The sequence below is a fragment of the Oreochromis niloticus genome, linkage group LG14 (assembly GCF_001858045.2).
Source record: "Oreochromis niloticus isolate F11D_XX linkage group LG14, O_niloticus_UMD_NMBU, whole genome shotgun sequence".
In the NCBI taxonomy this organism is placed as follows: domain Eukaryota; kingdom Metazoa; phylum Chordata; class Actinopteri; order Cichliformes; family Cichlidae; genus Oreochromis; species Oreochromis niloticus.
The window spans coordinates 310,492-333,494 of record NC_031979.2 but is presented as its reverse complement, the minus strand read 5'-3'; the positions used below and the strand labels follow the sequence as shown (position 1 = coordinate 333,494).

General features: G+C 42.2%; 3 protein-coding genes across 5 annotated transcripts; 2 read left to right on the top strand and 1 right to left on the bottom strand.

Annotated features, from left to right (window-relative positions):
• The first annotated feature begins 1,149 nt into the window (after positions 1–1,149).
• On the top strand, positions 1,150–8,819 carry il4i1 (interleukin 4 induced 1). Of its 3 annotated transcripts, XM_003457603.5 has the most exons (9): positions 1,150–1,168; positions 3,810–3,872; positions 4,636–4,726; positions 4,947–5,161; positions 5,311–5,423; positions 5,707–5,908; positions 5,981–6,049; positions 6,127–6,263; positions 7,451–8,819. In XM_003457603.5, exons 3-9 carry the CDS (start codon positions 4,696–4,698, stop codon positions 8,217–8,219), a joined length of 1,536 nt encoding a protein of 511 aa, XP_003457651.1. In that variant the 5' UTR covers positions 1,150–1,168; positions 3,810–3,872; positions 4,636–4,695; the 3' UTR covers positions 8,220–8,819. The 3 variants fall into 3 exon arrangements, with proteins under 3 accessions (XP_003457651.1, XP_005462478.1, XP_025753836.1); XM_005462421.4 differs by lacking the exons at positions 1,150–1,168; positions 3,810–3,872 and adding an exon at positions 3,879–4,453; XM_025898051.1 differs by lacking the exons at positions 1,150–1,168; positions 3,810–3,872; positions 5,981–6,049 and adding an exon at positions 3,879–4,453 and having other exon boundaries at positions 6,088–6,263.
• A 2,698-nt stretch (positions 8,820–11,517) lies between these two features.
• timm8b (translocase of inner mitochondrial membrane 8 homolog B (yeast)) lies at positions 11,518–13,706 on the bottom strand. The gene is made up of 2 exons (XM_003457599.5): positions 13,461–13,706; positions 11,518–11,923 (listed from the first exon to the last, which is right to left on the bottom strand). Exons 1-2 carry the CDS (start codon positions 13,560–13,562, stop codon positions 11,756–11,758), a joined length of 270 nt encoding a protein of 89 aa, XP_003457647.1. The 5' UTR covers positions 13,563–13,706; the 3' UTR covers positions 11,518–11,755.
• A 788-nt stretch (positions 13,707–14,494) lies between these two features.
• sdhdb (succinate dehydrogenase complex, subunit D, integral membrane protein b) lies at positions 14,495–22,829 on the top strand. The gene is made up of 4 exons (XM_003457609.5): positions 14,495–14,633; positions 16,995–17,105; positions 18,987–19,137; positions 21,604–22,829. The coding sequence occupies exons 1-4, from the start codon at positions 14,585–14,587 to the stop codon at positions 21,767–21,769; spliced, it is 477 nt and encodes a 158-aa protein (XP_003457657.1). The 5' UTR covers positions 14,495–14,584; the 3' UTR covers positions 21,770–22,829.
• Positions 22,830–23,003: the final 174 nt, after the last annotated feature.

Below are 23,003 nucleotides of genomic sequence, written 5' to 3'. Positions count from 1 at the left end.
GATATCTATTCTGTATGACTTAAAGCAGTTATGACATGCTCTGATTTTCTCACCCAATAAAGGAATATTTCATATATCAGTCTGCTCTTCATTCTATCAGAAACAGTTATCACAGCTCGTACATTTTCTTTAAACACATATATATAAGCATTGAGCCAAATTTAGTAATGCCAACATATTGAAAGAACAATGTTTGTCTCTTATATATAATACATCTGTATATACACTGTCAGAGATACTTGTCTTTGAGTGAAGATTTAAGGTGATAGGAAATATAAATAACTGCAACTTGCATCTTTGACCCAGAGTTCAAGCTCATATACATATATATATATATATATATATATATATATATATATATAATCTGACAATACTATAATATTGTCCATATTATATTAACATTACCACAGTGAGATGATTTTAGTCTCATGAACAACATTAGCTAATTGTTATTTACTAACTAATCTTGAAATGACTGTTCAGTACAGAAATGAAGCCCAACAATCATGTTTTACAGTCCTGTGGTCTCAGCCTCAGATACTCAACTAATCAAAGTGATGTCATGACAAAAATGAATGACCAACAAAACATTCTTTCTCCTTCATTTCTGTCACACAAAGCTGTATGAAACATTTCTCGCGGTTAGTATCATGGTTGCTAGGCAACCTGAACAGCGCGACGAAGGCTAGACCGTCCCATTTCACAAGCCTCTCACTTCCGCACTTCCCGTACTTGTAGTACGCACCGTACGTAGTACGCGTAGTGTGCGTACTTCAAGCGTGCATACCCTGAATTGAGGGCGTTTATCAATATGCGTACTTGTGCGTACTTGCGTTCTCGTGTACTCGTGATACGTCATCAGTCGGAGACCAAGTACTGTTCCAATTCGAAGTACGCATCACGCCGAGAACGCGAAAAAGTCCCGGATGTGTTCTCGATCCGCCCATTTTATCGAGCATGCATCGGTGTAGACTTGGGACAGCTATATATCCCAGAATGCATTTCGTCCAAAACTCAACAGCGGACTCCCGGCACATCGTCGCCCCCCCCCGGTCGCGGTCCTCTCACTACTCAGGTTAAAGAAACTCCAGCAGCTGTCTATAGTATTGATGTCCACTAGAATAGAAATAAAAGCGTTCTAACATCTCACCTGCTTGTTTTTATTAAGGTATGTACACGTATGTACATGTACACTATTTTTATTAATAGAGGTTTCACTACTGAGGTTAAAAATGATATATAAGTCACTTCACTTCTAAATGTTAATGTTTGGTTTATTTCAGTGTTTTATTTGTTCCTGAGTAAACCGGTTTGGCTGTGATTAAAGTTAAGCTTCATAACATGTTACTCACAGTTAAATTAGGAGGGGACGGCAGTAAAAACTCCGGACCTGTGACATCATCACGTACGCTGGTGTTCCGACTGTACAAATCACGAGTCCGTGCTCGCGTACTTGAGAATTGAGAAACGGCCCACGAGTCCGTGCTCGCGTTCTCGGCGGGTACGTACTCCTGTGCGTTCTCGGCGAGTACGTACTCACCGAGAACGCGAGTACGTACTCGCGTACTTGGGCATTGATAAACGGCCTGAGACACAGCCATAGTCTGCCAAAAACTGACTTCCGGTATTTGCCAAAAAGTGATCGCCCGTATTTAAACTGCTGTAAATGACTTGTTGGCCTATAATATGTGAACTATATTTCAAATGTATGCCTCACGAAAGATATCAAGTCATCGTGAGCCACAAACAGCATTCCTGTCACAACGCAATCAGTTTATGGCAAAGTGACTTTTATATATCTTTGATCTACCCAGTTAAAAAATTCGTTGGCATTAAAAATGTATTTTTTTCCCCCCTTTTTTTAGCTGAAATTGCAAAAAATATAACAATAGTTCTGTAAACATATTTTTAGAGCCCAAAAAGGACCGGACTGGTTATATGTAGGTACAATAACACAGAGTCACAAAAGAAGAGGTGATTTTTAAATTTGATCTATATCCTCTTTGTAAATCCTGTTCACTAAAGTCTATTTACCAATATAAGTAAAGACATTACACATAAAAAACACATGGAGACATTGGAAATCAGTCTGTAATTTGCATTTTTACAAATCCCGAAATACCATTTAAATATTAGTTTGCTATTTTGTGTAAACATGGCCGCTTTTACACTCATTCACTCGTCAACATGCACAACATGCATAAGGACCAAGACAGCGATCACACCCATGATTTATCAGATCACAACAAAATCTGAAGTCTCCATCTTTCTAACTCTGTGCCTCCATGGGGGGCGATGCTGTCAGTCTGCCAGCCAGTTTGCTTCACTGAAAATGTTTACGTGACTGATTGTGGCGGGGCGTGGTCTGCGGTGCCGTGCAGGGATGCCGGACGCACTTGCACGGCATCCGCAATCATGCCCCGTCGACTTAAAATCTGTACTGGGTGCGATCGTGTTGATGGTATGAGGTATGAGGTCGGCTGGCGGCTGAAAAGCTGCAGCCGTGTGTGTGTGTGTGTGTGTGTGTGTGTGTTTCTGAACAGGAACCGTGAATAAAGTATGCTGGAAAGCAGTCAAATGTGGTCAGGTCTGCCGTGGATATATTACAACGATTTTAAATAAAATTATTTGTACTCTATGAAGTTTTTGATAATCAGTCATTTATTTATTCACTGTGGTCGGTCACATTGACGGAAGGACTGTCACAGTTGGATATTGTAGCTGATGTGAATGTCTGAGTCAGGATGAGGCTGAAAGGACTCGAAAACTGAGTTAAATCCATGTTAAAGTGAGCCTGGAAACAGTCTGTGGTCTGAACATTACATGTTGTCAGTCATTAAATGCTGCCGAGATTTTGACTAAAATGACTTACTCTCAGTCTTTAAAATACACTGCCAGGACCACAGAATCTAAATACAGGAAGTTACATAATGGAAAATAAGTGTCAGTTACAAGTTGTATAATAACAGTAAAAATAATAATATTAATAATACACATTATTCAATTTAGGTTTTTTGTTTTTTACAGTTTAGGTTCTGTTTTAAGTAGCTAAAATAACGCTGGTAAATAATTACATTACTGCATGTGTACAAATCAGACAATTTGAATATGTTTTAATTCGTGAGCAGAAGAAGTGCTGATGAATACCTCACCACTCCTGATTAAAATGCTCTTTCCTTCACATGACCTGGAAACAATTTCAAGATGTTAAAAAGAGAGAGAGCAGACAAGAAGAGCAGGTTCAACTGAAGTATTTCTTTAAATCAACAATAGCTGAATTTTAGTTCACTTCAAAAGAACATGAAAAGAAAGAACTCTCTGAGCCTTATGTGGTACTTTTCCCCCAAACATGCATTGAGTAGATTTATTGAGTTGAGCTTTTTCTCAGGGTGCAGGCTGAGCTGTGCCTTTCACATTATACATTAACATGGCTGACTTAACTCCCAAAGCCTCATTAGTTCATCAGCCTTGGAGTTTTTCCATACACTGACCCATGACTTAGAACAATGCTGTGCTCAGCTATACATCAATGTAGATATTGTTAAATTTACAACCAGTGAGTACAAGCTGAGCTATAAAAATCAGTAAGCGTTTGCTGATTTTCTTGCTGTAAAATCCAGCTTTTACACTGGATACAAGCATTTTTCTTTAAATTACCACAGGATATTAAATACTTCCTCGGTTATTTCCTTTGTTTATAAAATTCTTTCAGGAGTTTCAGATTCCCTTCGGGTATTTCATTTCAGAAATGAAAACTGAGGACATGAAAATCAGAAAATGAAACTTAACCCTTGTCACTTTGCTTTCAGTTTCCACATCATATAAAAGCCTTCCGTGTGCTATTATGTCCCGGACACAGAAGGAGCTGAGAGGTGAGTGTTTGCGCATCCTTTCCGTATAGACATTTATAGTAAAATTAATAAAAGTACAGATGTTGTTATGAATGTAATGTCTGTGAAGGTTCTCAGTCATCCAGGTCATCGTAGTCTTCACTTTTGCTTTTCAAGCAACTTAAAGAAGTCCAGACGCTTTTCTTTCCAAGCTCCTTGGATTATGAATGTAATGTAATGCAGCTTTAGGTCTGACTTGGGCATTTTTTTGGACACCACTAAATGAGCCTTTTCAGGTCAGATATGAAAACGAGTGAAGATGGAGTAAAATGAGGTATGCTGATGACTAGTATAACCTCACTAATCTGATTTGTTCAGTGTGGTTGACTCTGGAGCCAGTGTGGGAAAATATTTCTGGAAGACCTGAGGGAGCTACACAGTCGCTCATTAAAATGACCTTGTGTGCAATTTCACACATGCCATGCGTCCGGGTTTTTCAGAAAGCCTTATTTCATACGGAGAGTCGCAGGGTTGATAGGTTAGCTCTGTGAGGGTCTGTGGGTCATTCCTCCTCAGTCATGAATAGGCTCATGACAACTTACGAGACACTACCTTTGACAGAGGTGAGTGAAACACAGCTGCACTGCTTTCACTCTGAATTTAGATGCTGGTGGTGCTTTTGGGAGATTTAATGTGTTGTATATTGTTTCCAGCATATTTAGAAAAAGACAATCTTAGGCTTTTCTTTATTCGTAACCATTCTGCCTGAGCCTCCCCAACTTAACTTAGAGCTTGTGTCTGTTAGGTTTCCATTTCCTCTCACGGTGTGAAAAAGAAGCCCAGACTGTGGAGTTCCATCGTCGAGATGACGTCTCACATGGCACTGTGCAAACTCTGTGAGTACAAAACAATCTGCTGTGAAGTCACTCTCATAAAAAACCACTAACTGGGAAAATCTGGTATCTTCTTGACATTTCTCCTCTATTTATAAAGTTAGCGGTAAAGAAAGGAAACTGGAACTTTGTGGTTACTTGGCAATCCCTTGGGGGATTTTTTATGAGCCACAGTTTGCTTAGACTTCATCGGCTGAGTTAACATCTTTTCTGTCACCATCAGTTCCTCTGGTTCTAGTGGCGGTTTTGGTGCTCACTGTGAATGGGATAATAGGAGATCCCCTGTTTGAGTGCCTCCAAGACACAGACTACAGCGAGCTTCTTGACATCGTGGAGAAAGGTCTTCCTGCTGCAAAGACGCCTCGACACGTAGCAATCGTTGGCGGGGGCATCGCTGGACTGACGGCTGCCAAGTTTCTAGAAGATGCTGGACATAAGGTAATTTACAGTCAGGGAAAAATTATTTGAACTACACTCTCTCTGGGAGTAAGTTTCTGAGTCATTACTGTTGGTACTAAAAGTGCATATGCTTTACAAACTGTGTCCTCACTGTGTGTCCCCACTGTGTGTCCCCTTGGACATCAAAGGTGACCATAATCGAGGCCAGTAATCGTATCGGAGGACGTGTGGAGACCTTCAGGAACAGAAGAGAGGGCTGGTACGCAGAACTGGGGGCCATGAGGATCCCGAGCTTTCATAAGTGAGTAGAGAGATGCACATGCCATAGTGTGACTGTGACATTTTGGCAAATAGACACCCTCTTATTTAATCAAGGAAAATCTCCTGTTGGAAGTAAGAACTGAATGATGCCAGAAGAAATCTACTAGCCCATCGAGTTTTCTGTACTTGTAACATTTCAGAACACTTATTTCTGAGCCTCTAAGTAACTTGGAAGAGTCTAACAAAACACTAAAGATCTTCTAAGTAAATGGTTAAAATACCCTATATATTCATACAGGATGTCTAATATGCTTATGTCACAGGATTTTGCTTTCTTTTGCGTCCAAATTACAAATACCTATGAACCGCTTCATCCAAGATGACATCAACACCTACTACTTGGTAAATGGAGTGCTACATAAAACCTATACAGTTGAAAACAACCCCAGCGTGCTCAACTACAGCTTGTCTGATAGGGAGAGGGGGAAAACGGCCGCTCAGCTCTTCAGCCAGGCGCTGTGGAAGGTTTGTTCACGAGCTGCTTTGTTGCATATGTCAATGTGAATCTTTCCTGTAAATATTGTGATTTTCACACAGGTGAGAGATGATGTGAAGGCAATCGGCTGTAGTGCCACATTGGATAAATATGACTCCTACACAGTGAAGGTAAAGGTTTAATTACCTTGACGCTTGATGTCATACAGATCACAGCTGTAATCTGTTGGGGGGGAATGTCCTCACAGGAGTATCTGGTGAAGGAGGGCAATCTGAGTCGTGGAGCCCTGAGGATGATTGGGGACATCCTGAATGAAAACAGCCTCTTCTACACATCACTGATCGAGATGATGTACATGCAGTCAGACATCAGTGACAACGTCGAGTAAGAAATATTCATATAACTGTTATATCACAGTAGGATGTTAGGAAGCCAGGGAAGAGGAACAGCAGCTAAGATGTGCTTCTGATCCTGAGTGGTTGGTCTTTGAAACAGAGATCCACTTTAACATACCTTCTAGTGCCACAATTTTAAAATTATACTCCAAAAGGACAAAATAGTTGGCTTAAACTTTTTGTAGAGCTGAGGGAACAGATTCATGTGGCACTTCTCCTTTGTTTTGTCATTATATGTGTATTTTTTCATATTACTCGTGGTATACACCTATCAGGCATAACATTGTGACCACTGTCAGGTGAAGTGAAGAACACTGATTCTCTCCTCATCAGGGCACCTATTAGTTGGTGTGATATATTAAGGAGCAAGTGAGCATTTTGTCCTCAAAGTTGGCGTTAGAAGCAGGAAGAATGGACAAGCCTAACGATGAGACAGCTGGGTCAGAGCATGTCCAAGCAACCGCTTGGACAGCCAAGACTCACTGATGCACGTGGGCAATAAAGACTGGCACATGTGGTCCGAGCCAACAGACGAAGATCAAACAGCTGAAAAAGGTTCAAGCTGACTGTGATAGAAAAGTGTCAGAATACACAGAGTTTGGTTGCTGCGTAGTTGCAGACCAGTCAGGGTGCCCGTGTTGACCGCTGCCCACCACCAAAACCACCAATGATCAGCATCAGAACTAGACCACGGAGCAATGGAAGAAGGTGGCCTGATGAGTCATGTTTTACATTAGGTGTGTATGTGTCGCTTACTCGGGGAACGCCTTGCACCAGGATGCACTGTGGGTAGAAGGCACGGCGGCAGAGGCGGTGTGATGCCTTGGGCGATGTTCTGCTGGGAAACCTTGGGTCCTACCATCCATGTGGATGATACTTTGACACGTAGCACCTACCTGAGCATCGTTGCAGACCATGGACACTATTGTCCGTACCTCATCACTTACAGTCAAATGATCTGTCGCTAACTTGGTGCCAGATGCCACAGCACACTTTAGGGGTCTGGTGGAGTTCAGGCCTCGATGAGTCAGAGCTTCCATGGCAGTAAAAGGGGGGCATAATGGTCACAATGTTATGGCTGATTGGCATAATTCAAATTTTATAGAAAAAAAAAAGATTAGTTCAGCTTTAGTGATGTATTGTGTATTAAGGGATGTTTTCTTGAATTTCTTTCAGGTACTTTGAGGTGACTGATGGCTTTGAACACCTCCCCAGAGCTTTCTACCAGGTCTTAAATGCCACCATCCTCCTCAACTCCAAGGTCAAGCTCATAAACCAGACAGGTGGTAGAAATGTGACCATCACCTATCAGGACCAGCACAACTCAGGTTCCCTGACTAACCTAACGGTGGACTACACCCTGGTCACTGCCACAGCCAAGGCCACCCTGTTCATTGACTTCCAGCCCCCTCTCTCTGGGGACAAGATGGAGGCCCTGCGCTCAGTTCATTACACCAGCTCCACCAAGGTGGTGCTTAGTTTCAAGGAGCGCTTCTGGGATAAAGAGGGCATCAGAGGAGGGAAGAGCATCACAGACCGGCCCGCTCGCTTCATCTACTACCCCAGCCACACCTTCCCCAGGACATCCGCAGGTGCACTGCTGGCATCCTACACCTGCTCTGATGACTCCGCCCTCTTCCAGGGCATGAATGATGGGGAGCTGATGGCTGTGGTCCTGGAGGACTTGGTGAAGATCCACGGAGAGTATATCAGGCCTCTGTGGACAGGGGGGCTGGTGAAGAAGTGGGGCTTGGATCCTTATAGTCTGGGAGCCTTTGTCCTGTTCACACCTTACCAGCAGGGGCACTATGCCAGAGAACTGTTCCAGAGTGAGGGACGGGTACACTTTGCAGGGGAGCACACGGCCACACCTCACGGATGGATCGAAACGTCCATCAAGTCTGCACTCAGGGCAGCTAAAAATGTTAACAGTCTTACACTGTAGTGTTTCGTGCAGCAAACATTTTTTCCATGTTCACTCCTTTAGGGTTTGTCTGATATCATGAACACAGTTCCAGCTCAGCCCTGTCGGCTCCTCCAACCCCCAAGGGAACCGAAAAAGCCTCTGGAGATCTACCTTTGGCGGCCCGTACCCTGAGAGGGATAACAGGCAGTAGTAGTAGTAGTAGTATAAGTCACTCCAGTGTGATGTATATTTTCTGTTATGAATGTATTGTTGATGTACATCTATTAATTGATAGACAAAAGGTTTGTCTGTTACAGGCACTTTTATCAGATTTGCAGGGCTTCGCTCTTAAAGTTCGTCCTGTGTCTAAATACCAAGTTTCAGTTGGATTAAGTGCAGAAATCTTTATATTTGTGAGATTCTATGTTACATGACGTTGAAACTTGTTTGCAGGAAAAGTGGATGAACAATTGACAGAGCCCGAGCTGTGATTCATTTCATTTATGTTTTATTTAATTTTAGCTACGTGGTACTTCAGTGACTTCATTTTGCACGTATGTTGAACCACAAAGTAAATCTCTGGATTTTCCCTGTCAGCGTATGACTCGAAGTAAAATGATGTAAGCATCCATGAAAAAACGACAGGTTCATATTTAATGTGGTGGAACACTAACAGACTAGTTCCTGGCAGTGGTACAAAAACATCTGCCTGTTTGCAGGCACATTACTGTGATGAGCTCTCTGCAGTTAGCTTTTTAACATGTGCATGGAGCTGCAGGTCACACAACATATAATTAATGCAAACATTGCATTTTTGGTGCTAGATTTTAAGTGAACAACTCCATTACATTTACGCAGCTGTTGTTTGGAAAAAAAAAAGGTTTAAAGTAAACCCTGTCTTTGAATTCTTCCTAACTCCACACTGCTCCTCTAAGTCCACCTTCCTTTTAATGGCTGTCCCTTATAAAGAGATTTGATTTTCACCTGAGTGGAGCTTTGGAGTGTTGAAATGACCTTATTATTGATATCTTCTTTTTGACATAAAACTCTAAGAGTAGAGAAATGTCCTGAAATCGAGTATTTAAAGCAGTCTACAGGCTGAGTGGAATCAGAATCCTCTGTGCTATGCACTGACAAAATAACAGTTATATTTCTGTATCATTTTCCATGTCTACTATTGATCAGAACATAATGATGGAGAAGATCAAGAGAGGAGCTGAGTGTAAAAGCGAAGCTCTCAATTTACCGGTCGATCTACGTCCCTACCCTCACCTATGGCCACGAGCTGTGGGTAGTGACCGAAAGAACGAGATCGCGGATACAAGCGGCAGAAATGAGCTTCCTCCGAAGGGTGGCTGGCCTCTCCCTTAGAGATAGGGTGAAAAGTTCGGCCATCCGGGAGGGGCTCAGAGTAGAGCCGCTGCTCCTCCACATCGAAAGGAGCCAGTTGAGATGGTTCGGGCATCTGACAAGGATGCCTCCTGGGCGCCTCCTGGGTGAGGTGTTCCGGGCATGTCCCACCGGGAGGAGGCCCCGGGGCAGACCCAGCACACGCTGGAGAGATTATAGCTCTCGGCTGGCCTGGGAACGCCTTGGTGTTCCCCCGGATAAGCTGGAGGAGGTGGCTGGGGAGAGGGAGGTCTGGGCTTCTCTGCTTAGGCTGCTGCCCCCGCGACCCGGCCTCGGATAAAGCGGATGAAGATGGATGGATGGATGGAAGATCAAGAGAAAGCAGAAGGTGCCAAGCGAGGAGCTGTCCAACCTTTGCTTTCAGCTCTATAGCAGGGCTCGCAAAATCGCTAGCCCGACGTCCCGGGGCTAGCGATTTTTCCAGTCGGGCTACCAAAATCTATCTCAGCCCTGCCCGTCAGGCTATCATAGGAAGGAAAAATATGTGTCAATGCTTTTGCATTTTCTTTCGCAAATGTAGCTGAGTAATTATGTCATTGGCATCGATGAGCCACTGTCAATATGTGACATATTGAAATCGCGTTTGAATTTGTGCTTGTTTTTTGCTTTCACTTTGCGATCGCGTGAACGGTGTGTAGAGAGCGGCAGCACTGATTGGTGAGTGACGATTAATTGCGCACCAATTCCTCTGACATCGTCTTATCACTCATTAGCTACTATTCAAACGTGACAAGTGAAATCTCCCACAGCAAGCTTAAACATGTGAGAGGTTGATTGTGCAGAGAATCACTGACCGTTATGTGAGTGCGTGTGTAAAAGCAGCAGGATTTACGCTGGAATTTTAGTTCTGCTGAGCCAAATAAGACAGGTCAGGGTGAAGAAGGGGCAGCCAAATAAAAGCCGACCACAAAACGGAAAAGTTATGACAAATCAGACTGAGGCAAAAAGAAAGCTCAGCTTTTTTGGTTTCATGGACAAAAGAATTTCTGTGGCTGGAATATGACGAGCTAAATAACATGATGTTCTGCCAGGTGTGTCGTGAGTTTCATTTCATTTGAGTCGACAAGCGCCTTTGTAACTGGGACCAGTAATTTTAAGAAAGACCCCATCAGAACCCATGAGAAACGCAAGAAATGCATTATACTGCAAACGAGGCTAATCAAAAGCAGCTGTGTCCTGGGGAGAGAGGAGAGTGAGAGAAACAGAGGGGGTAGGAGTGGCAAGAGAGGAGGAGGCGGGGAAAAACACCACGCCCACACAAGGGCAGTTTCAGGAGGCCCAGCTAGGGCCGTAACACCCAGTCTGCAATATCTTTCCCAGAACAAACAGCAATTGCAAAAAACATACTAAAAATAAACCAAGCACAAGCAGAAGTCCTGAAAAATCTTTCAAAAGCGTACTATGTTGCAAAGAGTGAACTACCATTGGCCAAATTTAGCAGTTTTGCAAACTTCAAAAAGCAAATGTCCTCGATCTTGGTTCCACTTCCCTCTTACCCTTGACTTCAGTGGAAATTTCAGATTCAGGATCTGACACAGACTGATTCACACAGTTCTTACAAGTTCATAGAAATTTCTGTTCAGTTAGAAACAAGTATTTGAGTTGATGATTGTAATTTTTATACAGTTGTTGTGATTTGTATTTAACAATTTTCTGATTAATTTTTGTTTCCGTTACAATGTTATACTTTAATGTATAATATTGTAAAGGAAACAAAACATTAAAAAATTGCTCTCTTTTTTATTCGGGCTACTTAAATTTATTTTGGGCTACCAAAAACTGAAGAGTGCCTGCCCGAAGGGCTACCAGAGATTTTGAAATTTTGCGAGCCCTGTATAGATGTTGTTTTAAAAAGTAAATAAGAATCCTGAAGTTTCAGATGGATGAAAGGAAAAACAAATAATAAAAATCAGGCAACATTTGAGTCTTCAGGTGAAACATTTAAGATTTATTAATACCAGACTTCTCCAGGCTTGCAGAGATTCCCGCTCCCTTCCTTCCTCCAGTTTACTCATGAGACTACACCCCTCCCCCCTATAAGAGTTCCCCATCATCTCTCAAACTCCGGCTGTTATACCCACGTACACAAAGTCTTCTTCGTGTCATCTCCCATCAAGTTAGGAATAAAAAGAAAAAACATAATACAGTCCCACTGCGGTGCGTTATCACTGAGTGCCTTTCTGCACCATCTGTGTGAAGCGGTTGGTGATGCTGAGGGTGGTGTCAATGAATCGCTCCACGCAGCTCACCAGGCACGTCTCTGTCCTGTAGTCCAGCTTTGAGCCTGGAGTGTCCACACATTTATCCCAGCAGACGTCGGTGAAACTGTGCACCTGCAATCCACATGAAACAGACGGGAACCAACTCAGCTCAGTTTTATTTATATAATGTCAAACATCACGGCTGATGCCAGTTAATGTTTATTAAAAAAGAAAAGACTGAAATCTGATTACTGAACACATGTAACTGATTCATGCCGGACTGCATGACAGCATGTTTCTGTGTGCCTTATGTGGGAGTTTCTCTGTGTACAGGAAGCTATTTAAATCATTCACACAGAAATGATGTGCATACTGTTAAAAACGCGCGTCTTCTGCCTGTTATGGTTGTGATAGCTGTTTCTATGAATGTTTATTTAGAATGAGAGGGGGAAAGGTTACCAGGGCCAGTGTGTAGTTGGCACACTGGATGCTAGTCTATGGAGCAACTAAAGTGCACTGCTCTTGGCACAACGATGGTTACTAATTCCTTCAGTGAACTGACTGGGTCGTGTATATCACTTATAGAACACGGCACCCTATGAAGCACCCCATAATAAATTTGTCCCACAGCCACATCAATCTTATTTTCTTATACATCTGCTGTTTAGTGATTCAGCTAACTCCTTTCCTCCTCCTTATTTTGGACATCCACCAATTATCCCAGCTCTACCAAAAGACAGAAAAACGATTAATGATCATCTTTAAAGCTGCAATTCACTAGCTGGGCCCACGTCCTCATTTTAGGTTTGACAGCCTTTTAATAGATAAAGGTGAATGGCTTTGACATGAATTGAGCTGCGGTTTGGGGAAGGCCTCGAAGGGGACTGGCGACGGCTCCCGGGCCTGGCAGATCCCCGTGTACTAAATAGAAATGAAGAAGTTAAAGAATTGAGAAAAAGGAGGGAGGGAGGGTGGGGCACGTAAACGAGAATGAACAGCTTGCAGAACTGGGGGAACCTATATAGATGACAACCAGAAGGAGTGTGTTATATAATCTCCAATACAACCACACACAGTACTGACTGGATTACACCGAGCTTTCAATCCACAGTTAACAAAACTCAGGATGGGGATCTAGAGCAGCGGTCCCCAACCTTTTTTGCGCCACGGACCGTTTTATCCCCGACAATATTTTCACGGACCGGCCTTTAAGGTGTCGCGGATAAATATAACAAAATAAAACTAGTACCGGTACCGAAAAAAACAAGATTTATTCATAACACACGTGAAAAGACCCAGGAAAACCGAGTTAACGATAAAAACGATAACAAAATAACGCTGAAAACCGATAAAAACCCTGAAAAACATACATTTCACACCTGAGCCTCAACTCTCGCGGCCCGGTACCAAACGACTCACGGACCGGTACCGGTCCGGGGGTTGGGGACCGCTGATCTAGAGGATATATGGAACTCTATGTTCTTCACGCGCGGCAACAGCTGGGCAAGAAGCAGATGTTCTTCCAGCTGTGTGATGTCCAGTTCTAATACAAACTGGTCTCTTGTACAGAGACATTCATGGTCAACTAAGCACGTGTAAGACGTCAGATCACATCATACACTGAACTACATCACGGCGGAGGACAGTCAACCACCGTCCTCTTACAGACCTGAGCCTGGAACTGCGCTTTCTGCTGCTCGACGGCGATCATGCGCTGCAGCTCCGTCGCCTCTGCCTTCTCCGACGCGCTCAAGTTATCAAAGCCGTCCATGTCTTCTGACCGACGGCTGCACAGGAGCTCCGAGCACTGCTCAAGCACAGAAGTGACCTTTGCTTCCACCGGCGCGGTTTGGGAAACAGCACTGATCACACGGTGCCCTGCAGGCGGCGGCGCTTCCTGTTTGCGTAGTTTGACGCGCTAAATGCGACGCAACAAATGACGCGTGCAAAGATGTTTCATGTTGAGCAGCAAAGCCCCCAAACACTGACAGGTACGGTTATTAGCTTAGAGACACGTTTCACATCCAGCTGTAAAGACGTATTTTATAGCAGGAATGGCTTAAAAAAGGATTACAGAGAATTCACATTTTATTTTCACATAAAGAAGTTTAAAGTACAGAAAATAAAATAATAACAAACAAAACACTGGTGCTGTTTATGTACCTTTTAGTTATGAACGTGTGTATGAATGAATTATACTGGTGGAGCCAATACAGTAAAAACACATTTAGGTCTTCTTTACCTGATAAGTAACTAAATAGTTCTGATTGTGTGCGTCCAAATGATGTTCCATGAGTATGGAAGAGTAAAACAGTCCGTAAATCAATCAACCAATAATAGAGCAGATATTAGTGATTTATTGCTTCCCATACAGTTTTTATATCACTTGCTGCCATTCGATCAATCGATCTTTATTGTCAGACTTTATGTCCATAGTTTAAAAAGAAAAAGAAAACACAACATATACGGCTTAATAAAAAAAAATATTTGTAAACATACAAAACCATAATATATATAAAACTTATTATTTTAGATTAATTTATTTCTTGTGTAGTTTTGTTCAGCCATTGTTGACCACCTTCTAAAAACAGACACTTAATAGGAATGAAACAAATATGTTATAATATTTTTTTAGTCAACATAGCGCACCATATAATACTATTATTAATTATTGTATTTTATTTAAAATACAATAATAATTAGGTGATCATCTCGAACATCCACAATCTTTGAGGCGCCACGACGACAGGATTACATCCGGGTTACTGTCGTGACCTTGGTTGGTTGTTCATCATGGCGGCCGTCATCAGGTTGAGTTCTGTGTGCCGCAGAGGAATTAAACGTAAGTAGCGCTGCTTCTCTCCGGGGTTTGTGACTGTTCTAAGTATGTGTGCTTACTTGAGTGCCGCAGTTCGACAGCAGGCCGATTTGATGGAAGTGAAGTCGAGTGTTAGCTGTACACGAACAAATCACGCCAGCTGCAGACTACAGTTTTCAAGTTCACGGTTTGACTGAAGCATTCTGGTGTCAGTATTAGCCGCTTTATTGTCACCTATCAGTGGCCAGCGCCAGCTAGGAGCTAATCCTCTCATAAGGTGTAATGAGTAAGTGCCAAAGGGCGGTTTGCTAGGATGATGACATCACTGTCGGACCGCGGCGTTGTCGCTCGAGACTGTCCACCGAAGATTATTCAGAAGTTGGAGGATTATTACTTTGAAGGAAAAAGGAGGCAAAAGACCTGAATTGTAAGATTTGTAGTCAATGACAGGCCTCTTTTTTTTTTTTTTTTAAGACATTTTGAAGAGCACAGTAAAGTTTGTGCTAGGCTAGGGTAGGCTAGGGTAAGGCTGCTCTCGTTTGGCTGTTTGTGTGGATGATTTCCAGCTGTAATCGCACAATTACATACCCTTCATATGTTTATAACAAATACAAGAAAATATAAATGTTGTTATAAAGAATTATATACAGTGTGTTATATTTATAATTACGCTTACTCTAAATCTGGTTAAATCCCGCTAGTGTTCATTGTGAAACAGATCTTAAAATGCTTGATTTTGATTGTGCGCTAATACAGAAGCACCTATTTTAAAACCTCCAGACCTACGCCAATATCTTCTTTTGTCTGTTCATGTTGTTGCTGTCTTCCCCGTTTGTGCCAGGGAAAAAAGCATTTATTTTTAACTTAATTAAAAACACAAAGCTTTCTTTCAGCTCCTCATTTATTTATTTATATTTTTCAGTTCAGACTGACGTGACATAACAGATCATTAATACAGTGCTGCTGTGCACAAAGGGAAATGCTCCAATGCTCTTATGGGGCTTGTTGGGGATAGTCTCTGAGAGTAAAGACACCACGAATTCTTTTAACTTAATTGTGTGTGATGTATCGCAGTTTAACACTCGTCGTGTTCTGGGAGAATGTACAGTATTGAAATGGAGTACATGTAGGAAGCACTGCAACAAAGAGTGGTTAATGAAAGCAACGTTGGAAACTTATTTACTTATTGTAAATAACTCTGTTTAAAAAAATACATTTGGCATTAAAAAGTAAGGAAATTTGGTTTGGATCATTATTTCTTTGTAACAATGCTTCTTGGCAATGAAGGTGTTGGAAGGCCAGTGATTTCACCTTTAATGGTGCCACATTTGTAAAGAAAATACATTTTTTGTGTTGAGCAGCAGAGTTGAGTATGTAGATTGTGCCCTTGAAAACTTGCCATGTCTTCTCATATTCTTCTTCTATTGTCTCTTGTTTTGAGCTTCCGGAACCCTTGCAATGACCAACAGGTGCCTGATTGGTGCCTGATTAGCAGCACTTGCGAGCATGGACACTGCTGGTGTAGTTGGTGTCTGCTCCAAGCATGCCACGTTTAACTGTTCTGGATAGGGTCCATGCCATAGGGCAATTTTTATGCTGATGTTTGTAAAACTAAGATGCAGTGTTATCTGCAGTGAGTCCTGGAACCATTGAAGGCCATGCTCCATGTCACGGGGGTGTCCTAAGAAGACGACACCACAAAAAGAGTTTCCTCACGCCGTCAGTACTTAGAAACCATAGGCAGTCTGTGAAAGATTTACAGTCAAGGTTTGCAGGACGATATGCCTGTTGGCTCTCTACCCAGACCATCAAGAACAGACTGCAAACAGCCGATCTCCAGTCACATAGAGCAGCAGAATAAGCTGTTTGGAATTAGCAGAGAAGATTAGGCAAGTTTTTCATGACCATGACCCACAAATGCATTTTGTTTACAAATGTAGCACCATTCAGGAAACAAACAGGTTTTCCAACAGTATAAGACTTCTTGCCACAAAGCATGACAACAAAGAGATAATCAACCTAACACACATTTTTAATCAGACCATAGAGAATAAACTCACAGTCAGTATTAATAATACAGCCAAGTCAGGAAGAACACTTTATTATTTGCAGTGGAAGTTTGAGTAAAGGCAAAGCTTCTTGGAAAAGATGGGAGTTTAAAAATAATTAGGTTAAAGGAGCGACGTCATACACTTGAAACATGTCAACACACTGCCTGGCGAGACACCGTCCCCTTGTGGTGAAATTCTGCATTGTGCAATTCCAGAAAGTACCTTTTTTAAACTTGGAAACTGAACACACAAAATATACACAACATTATGAGGAAAGGAAAAGTAAAGCACCAGGTCCCAGATCTGTTCGTGACTTTTTGTTTTCTCTCCTCAGCTCTGTTCTACCAAAGCACGTTGCTGGTCAGGCCGCTGGCTGTACCCCACAAACACCAGGAGCAGCCCTACCTGCTGACAGCGAGGATTCATTCGTCACAGAATCTGCAGGGTCAGTGTTGACGAGCAGACGTAGGCACGAGAAAGCGTAGCGCCCTGTGTGCAGGTGTTGTACAGAACGAGAGCTACACGTAGAATATTTAAATACCACAACCTCAGAAACCTCTGGCAGTTATCAGCTCTGACACGCTTAAATCAACAAGTAAGCTGCACATGTTCTACTTTTGACTCAACGTAACTGTAGCATGTGTGAACCGTGTGTGACACACACATTACATTTCAGCACCAGTGGAGGTCCAGTGGGGCAGTCCTGGTATCTGAGGAGCTGGGTTAACTTTCCAAAAGCAGAAAATGGCTAGTTCAGACATGTTTTGCATTAACTATAATCTTTATGGAGGGTGAGAGAGAAGCAGAAGCGTTACACCCCGAGGGCGAAAGGAGGAGCTACAGCTGTGCACAGAATACACTGTTGGTGCGTTTTTGAGCAGTAAAGCATGTAAGACGGGATCGCTCTGTAATCTATTTATTTATAGTCATAAACCAAGGAAACACACATCAGCTCATTGCAGGCCGATTGTGTTTAGTGCCACACGCAGTCATCACTGAGCCTGGAACAACCCTGATGTGATTGTGGTCACGTGGTCCAGTGGGGCGTGGCCAGGCCCACAAATATGGCAACCGCTCAGCAGGTACAGGTGTCTGAAGTGGAGCAGGATCGCTTTGGTTCCTGTTTTGGATCTTGATGGTTTCGCCCTCACGTGTACACACGGTGTTTTTTTTCCACATGAACACAGGTGGTGACACTTTGGCCTGTTTGGTGGTCGTGTGGTTTACCCATTATGTGGGTCCAGAATGAAGTCGCCTTCTTTCTGTTTTTGCTCAAATATGAAAAATAAGTTCATATTGAGCCAGAATATGATTTAGCTTTCTTGTTTTAGTGAGTAATAGTCCTTCTTCTTTCTGTCAGAGTTTTTCTTTGGACTGGCTCCTTTTTCACTCCAGTCCTTATATCTGATCAATTTCACATGAACTTTAGTTTGTAAAGCTGTGTAACACCACCCGTGAGTCTTTCAACAAAGGCACTTAATAAGTGCAAAGCCAAATAAAGAAAATAAAATCTTGGCCAATATATCACAATTTCAGCTGTTTAAATTGTATCGCCCTTAAATTCTACATCGGTTTAATTACACCTGATAGGATGTGTCACCTCCATCATAATCCGTAGCTTCATACTCTATTTATTTCTGCCCTGTCCACTGTGCTGCTGTAACAATGTGGATTTCCAGCTTATATTATTATAATAGAAAGGTTTCCAATCTTTGTCCTATCAGGTTATAGTGAAGAAAGAATCAGTTTTCCTGTCCTGCTGAGAGAGATAAGATCAATATGCCCTCTTCCTGATTTCTGAGTTCAGCTAAAGCAGAGTCATTAATGATGACTTTATTATTTTTAACAATAAAATCATCATTTAAAACTGCATTTACTTGGTTGTCCATACAAGGACAGTGTCACAGCTCCACGTCTGGTTTGTGCAGCTTAAACAAACTGAACCTGTTAACGTGAGATCAGAGCTGCAGACATCGTCACCCTCAGACACTCAGATTGGTGCCAAGTTCACAGGTTGCCAATGACGCTGATGGATCACTGAACATACTTGTTATCTACAATTTGTGCAACATTGGATACAAAATTACACCAAAAAAATTAAAAAAAAATCACAGAAAGATGTTCAGTGACTTCAATGGCAAAGACACAAGCGGCTCAGTGAAGTAGACAAACTTAATATAGATTTCAGGAGACCCGGTCTTTCCAGTGGAATGTGTAGAATTTGAGATACATGTGACTGAGTCAGATTGAAGTCTGTATGTCAGTTCTGCTCAGAGCTTCACATTGTTCAGCCTTCTGATGCTCTGCAGTTTGTCTTGCTTCACAGCGAGCTCCAACTCCAAAGCGGCCTCTCTGCACTGGACGGCAGAGCGAATGCTGAGCGTGCTGCTGCTGGCCATGGGCCCTGTCGCTTATTTCAACCCTGGTCCTGTCATCGATTACTCTCTGGCTGCTGCCCTGACCCTTCACGGACACTGGTAAGACTAGCAGTCAGCTGATCCCTGGTTTCACTTGTTTCTAAAATGTTCGCAAATATTCGCAAACCTCAGATAAAATATTCCTGACACGTGTTTTATTTAAACAGTGACGCTAAGCTGTTCTGTTTTAGAGCTTTCACTTCCTGAAAGCTATATAAGCTCTCGTCAGTCTGTCACAATACCAGGACTACTGTGCAGGCTGCATTTATGACTAAGAGAAAGAAACAGTGATTGTGTATTATTGACATTAACAATGTTTCTATGTTTATTGACCTTCATGCAGATTTTTATAAATGTACATTTAAATGATTACTCACCCTGGAGGTCACATAAATATTAAACAGAAAATATACAGATGTGTTCAAAACAAAAGCAGTCCAACATGACTAACCAGCTCAATCAGTGTTTTTGGTATAAATCTTATTATTACATGGCAAATAATTTACCAGTCAGTGTAGCAGAGTCCGAGAAACCAACAGACCCAACATTCATGATATGACTGCACCTGAGTCTGTGTAATTGAAGAATGAAATGAAATGGGCGTGTTCAAAATGATAGCAGTGTGGAGTCCAATCAGTGAGGTCATTCATTATGTGAAGAAACAGCACATGTTGTACATGCATTTCTCTATGAAAACCTGAGAAACATGGGTCGTGCCAGACATTGTTCAGAAGAACAGCATGCTTTAATCAAAACGCTGATAGGAGAGGGGAAAACATATAAAGAAGTGCAGAAAATGATAGGCTGCTCAGCTAAAATGATCTCCAATGCTTTAAAATGAAAAGCCAAACCAGAGAGATGTGGAAGACAACAGAAGACTACCATTTGAATGGATCGAACAATGGCCAGATAGCAAAGACTCAGCCAATGATCAGCTCCAGGGAGATCACAGACGGTCTGAAGTTACCTGTGAGTGCTGTGACAATTAGAAGACGCTTGTGTGAGGCTAATCTATCGGCAAGAAGCCTCCGCAAAGCCCCACTGTTAAAAAAAAACAAACAAAAAAAACATCTGCTGAAGAGGATACAATTTGCTAAAGAACATATCGACTGGCTTAAAGAGAAATGGAGAAACATTTTGTGGACTGATGAAAGTAAGATTGTTCTTTTTGGGTCCAAGGGGCGCAGACGGTTTGTCAGACGACCCCCAAACACTGAATTCAAGCCACAGTCGACTCTGAAGACCGTGAAGCATGGTGGTGCAAGTATCATGATATGGGGCTGTTTCTCTTATTAAGGTGTCGGGCCTATTTATCGCATACTAGGGATCATGGATCAATTTGCTTATATCAAAATACTTGAAGAGGTCATGCTGCCTTATGCTGAAGAGGAGATGCCCTTGAAATGGGTGTTTCAAAAAGACAACGACCCCAAACACACCAGTCAGCAAGCAGCATCTTGTTTCCACACCAACAAAATTAAGGTTATGGAGTGGCCAGCCCAATTGCTGGACCTTAATCCAATAGAAAACTTGTGGGGTGACATCAAAAATGCTGTTTCTGAGGCAAAATCAAGAAATCCAGAGGAATTGTGGAAGGTTGTCAAATCATCCTGTGCTGGCATACCTGTTTACAGCTGCCAGAAGTTGGTGGACTCCATGCAGCACAGATGGGAAGCAGTTCTCAAAAGCAGTGTTTAGACAACTAAATGTTAGTTTAGTGATTCACAGGACTGCTAAATCTTAACGTTTTTTCAGTTTATTGAGTACATATTTGAGTTTGTAATGAAAAATGCAGACACTGCTATTTTTTGAGAAGCCCAATATCAAGTTTTCCTTCATTTTCTGTAATGTAACTGAAATATTGATACTTTTTTCTTCATGTTTTAATGAAAAATTAATGTGCAGTGTTCCCAATGAACAGGAATAAAAATATTAAACGGATTTTGAGTTTTACTCACGTTTTAAAACACTGTTATTATTTTGAACACAACTGTAAGTTATTTTATGCAAATTGGAGACTCTTATGCTTGGTTAGCTTGGTTAATTAGAGTCTGAATGGCTCAAACGTAAGGCGAGATGTTACTGTGACTGTTGCTGGATGAAGATTTTGCAGCTCAGAAATCATATTTTAGAATCTGGACCTCAAATCCCTTTAAAAAAAATAAGTTTTGGATAAATTGAGCAACTGCAGCAGCATTTTAGTCCCAGCAGGAATTTACTATATTAGTGTGTCAGGCTGCAGAGCGAGGTCTTTGTCATAGACGTGATGGCTGAGGCTCCTGGCTGTCATCATGTGTGGACAGAGTTCATTCAGATGTTAAGAAAAACACAACATCTGTTGCGCGTGGAAATGTCAGCACATGTTTATGGGGCATTAGTTGCATTAATGTCAGAGTCAAATTTAGAAACACTGGTTGCACATTTTCCACGTGTGCTGTGCTGTGCAGTCATTTAAAGCGCTTCAGTGTCACCCAGCTGAAGCAAAGGGAGGCCTGCTCATCTTTTCCTCTGCCTGTGTTGTTGCAGGGGTCTCGGGCAGGTGTTGACAGACTACGTTCACGGGGACACAAAGATCAAGATGGCCAACGCAGCTCTCTTCCTCCTGTCCACGATCACCTTCACTGGTCTTTGTTACTTCAACTACAACGACGTGGGCATATGCAAAGCTGTCGCCCTGCTCTGGAGCAAGTGAATATGACTGTGGGCCGGGACGCTCAGGAAGACCGAAACGCTGGTCCTGGCTGCGTGTTTAACAAAAGAAATCAGTGTGTTCTCTGTAAATATCATTTTGACAATATTTCATTGATTCAAAAGTGTTTGTGTTCATTGATTCAAGCTTTGTCTTTCTTTTCATTGATTGGGCTGTTCCTGAGTAACTGTGGGCTAAATTTAAGCTACAAACACGTTTTAACAACACAGCCATGACTTGATCAAGTCTTATAGAATACAGCTGTCTAAGCTCTCGTTCATTCTTTGTCGTTTGTGTCCTTTGTGTGGCTGATCTCTTAAACATGTTTACTTCCAGTGTGCGCATGCTGCCTTTTCTCTTACACCCATCAGCAGCAGCACACACTAACCCCTGTTTGGAAAATCCATTTCCATGCCCCACTTCCTGTTTTAGTCTCATTGTGACCAGGATGTCCCTGCAATGCTGCGGCTATACAGAGAGCAGTGGCCTCTGCTGTAGGAACAGACAGCTTATATGATCTCATACCCTTATATAAAGGTTTATTAATGCTCTGCTTGAAGGTTTAATAAAGGTCAGACCGGCTAAATCTTAAATTCAACCAAACCAGTGATGCTAACCCTGCCTGTGCATGTCCAGCTGACTGGGTGTGAAATTATGAGCTCCAAACTTCCATCATGTTCCTGCCTCAGAGGTATTTTAACCTTCGAGGCAGGAACAGGACACGACTGCGTCTCTATGGGGTCATGTTATACTTTGTATGTGAATCAGTTTCTGCTGCAATCTGCACATTTCAAAGAAACAAAAATGCTTTAAAATAAATCATGTTTATTTTGATCAATTTGTGAAAATTCCAGGACTGTTCTTAAATCAGTAAAATAAGACTTAATATGACAGTCAAATCAAAGCTTTATGATATTACATTATAATCTTGGAACATGCACTTATATACAGTACACACATACAGTCTTTGCATGCAGCTTCCACGCCAGCACTTCTTTGTGTTTGGCTGGAGTGAGCGTGATGTCACAACACCTGTGCAGTAAACATGTTTTATTACAGCTTCCACATTTGGTGTCACTCTGTTCTTTCCATCAAGGCTCAGCTGGGGTGTACTACAGAGCAGTGAATAGGTTAGCAGGTTATGTTGAGCTTATAGAGTATACATGTCAACCCCGAGTGTGTACATGCCACGGCTCCATTTAACCTTTTTACACTGCCCAAATATTGTTTCATCAGA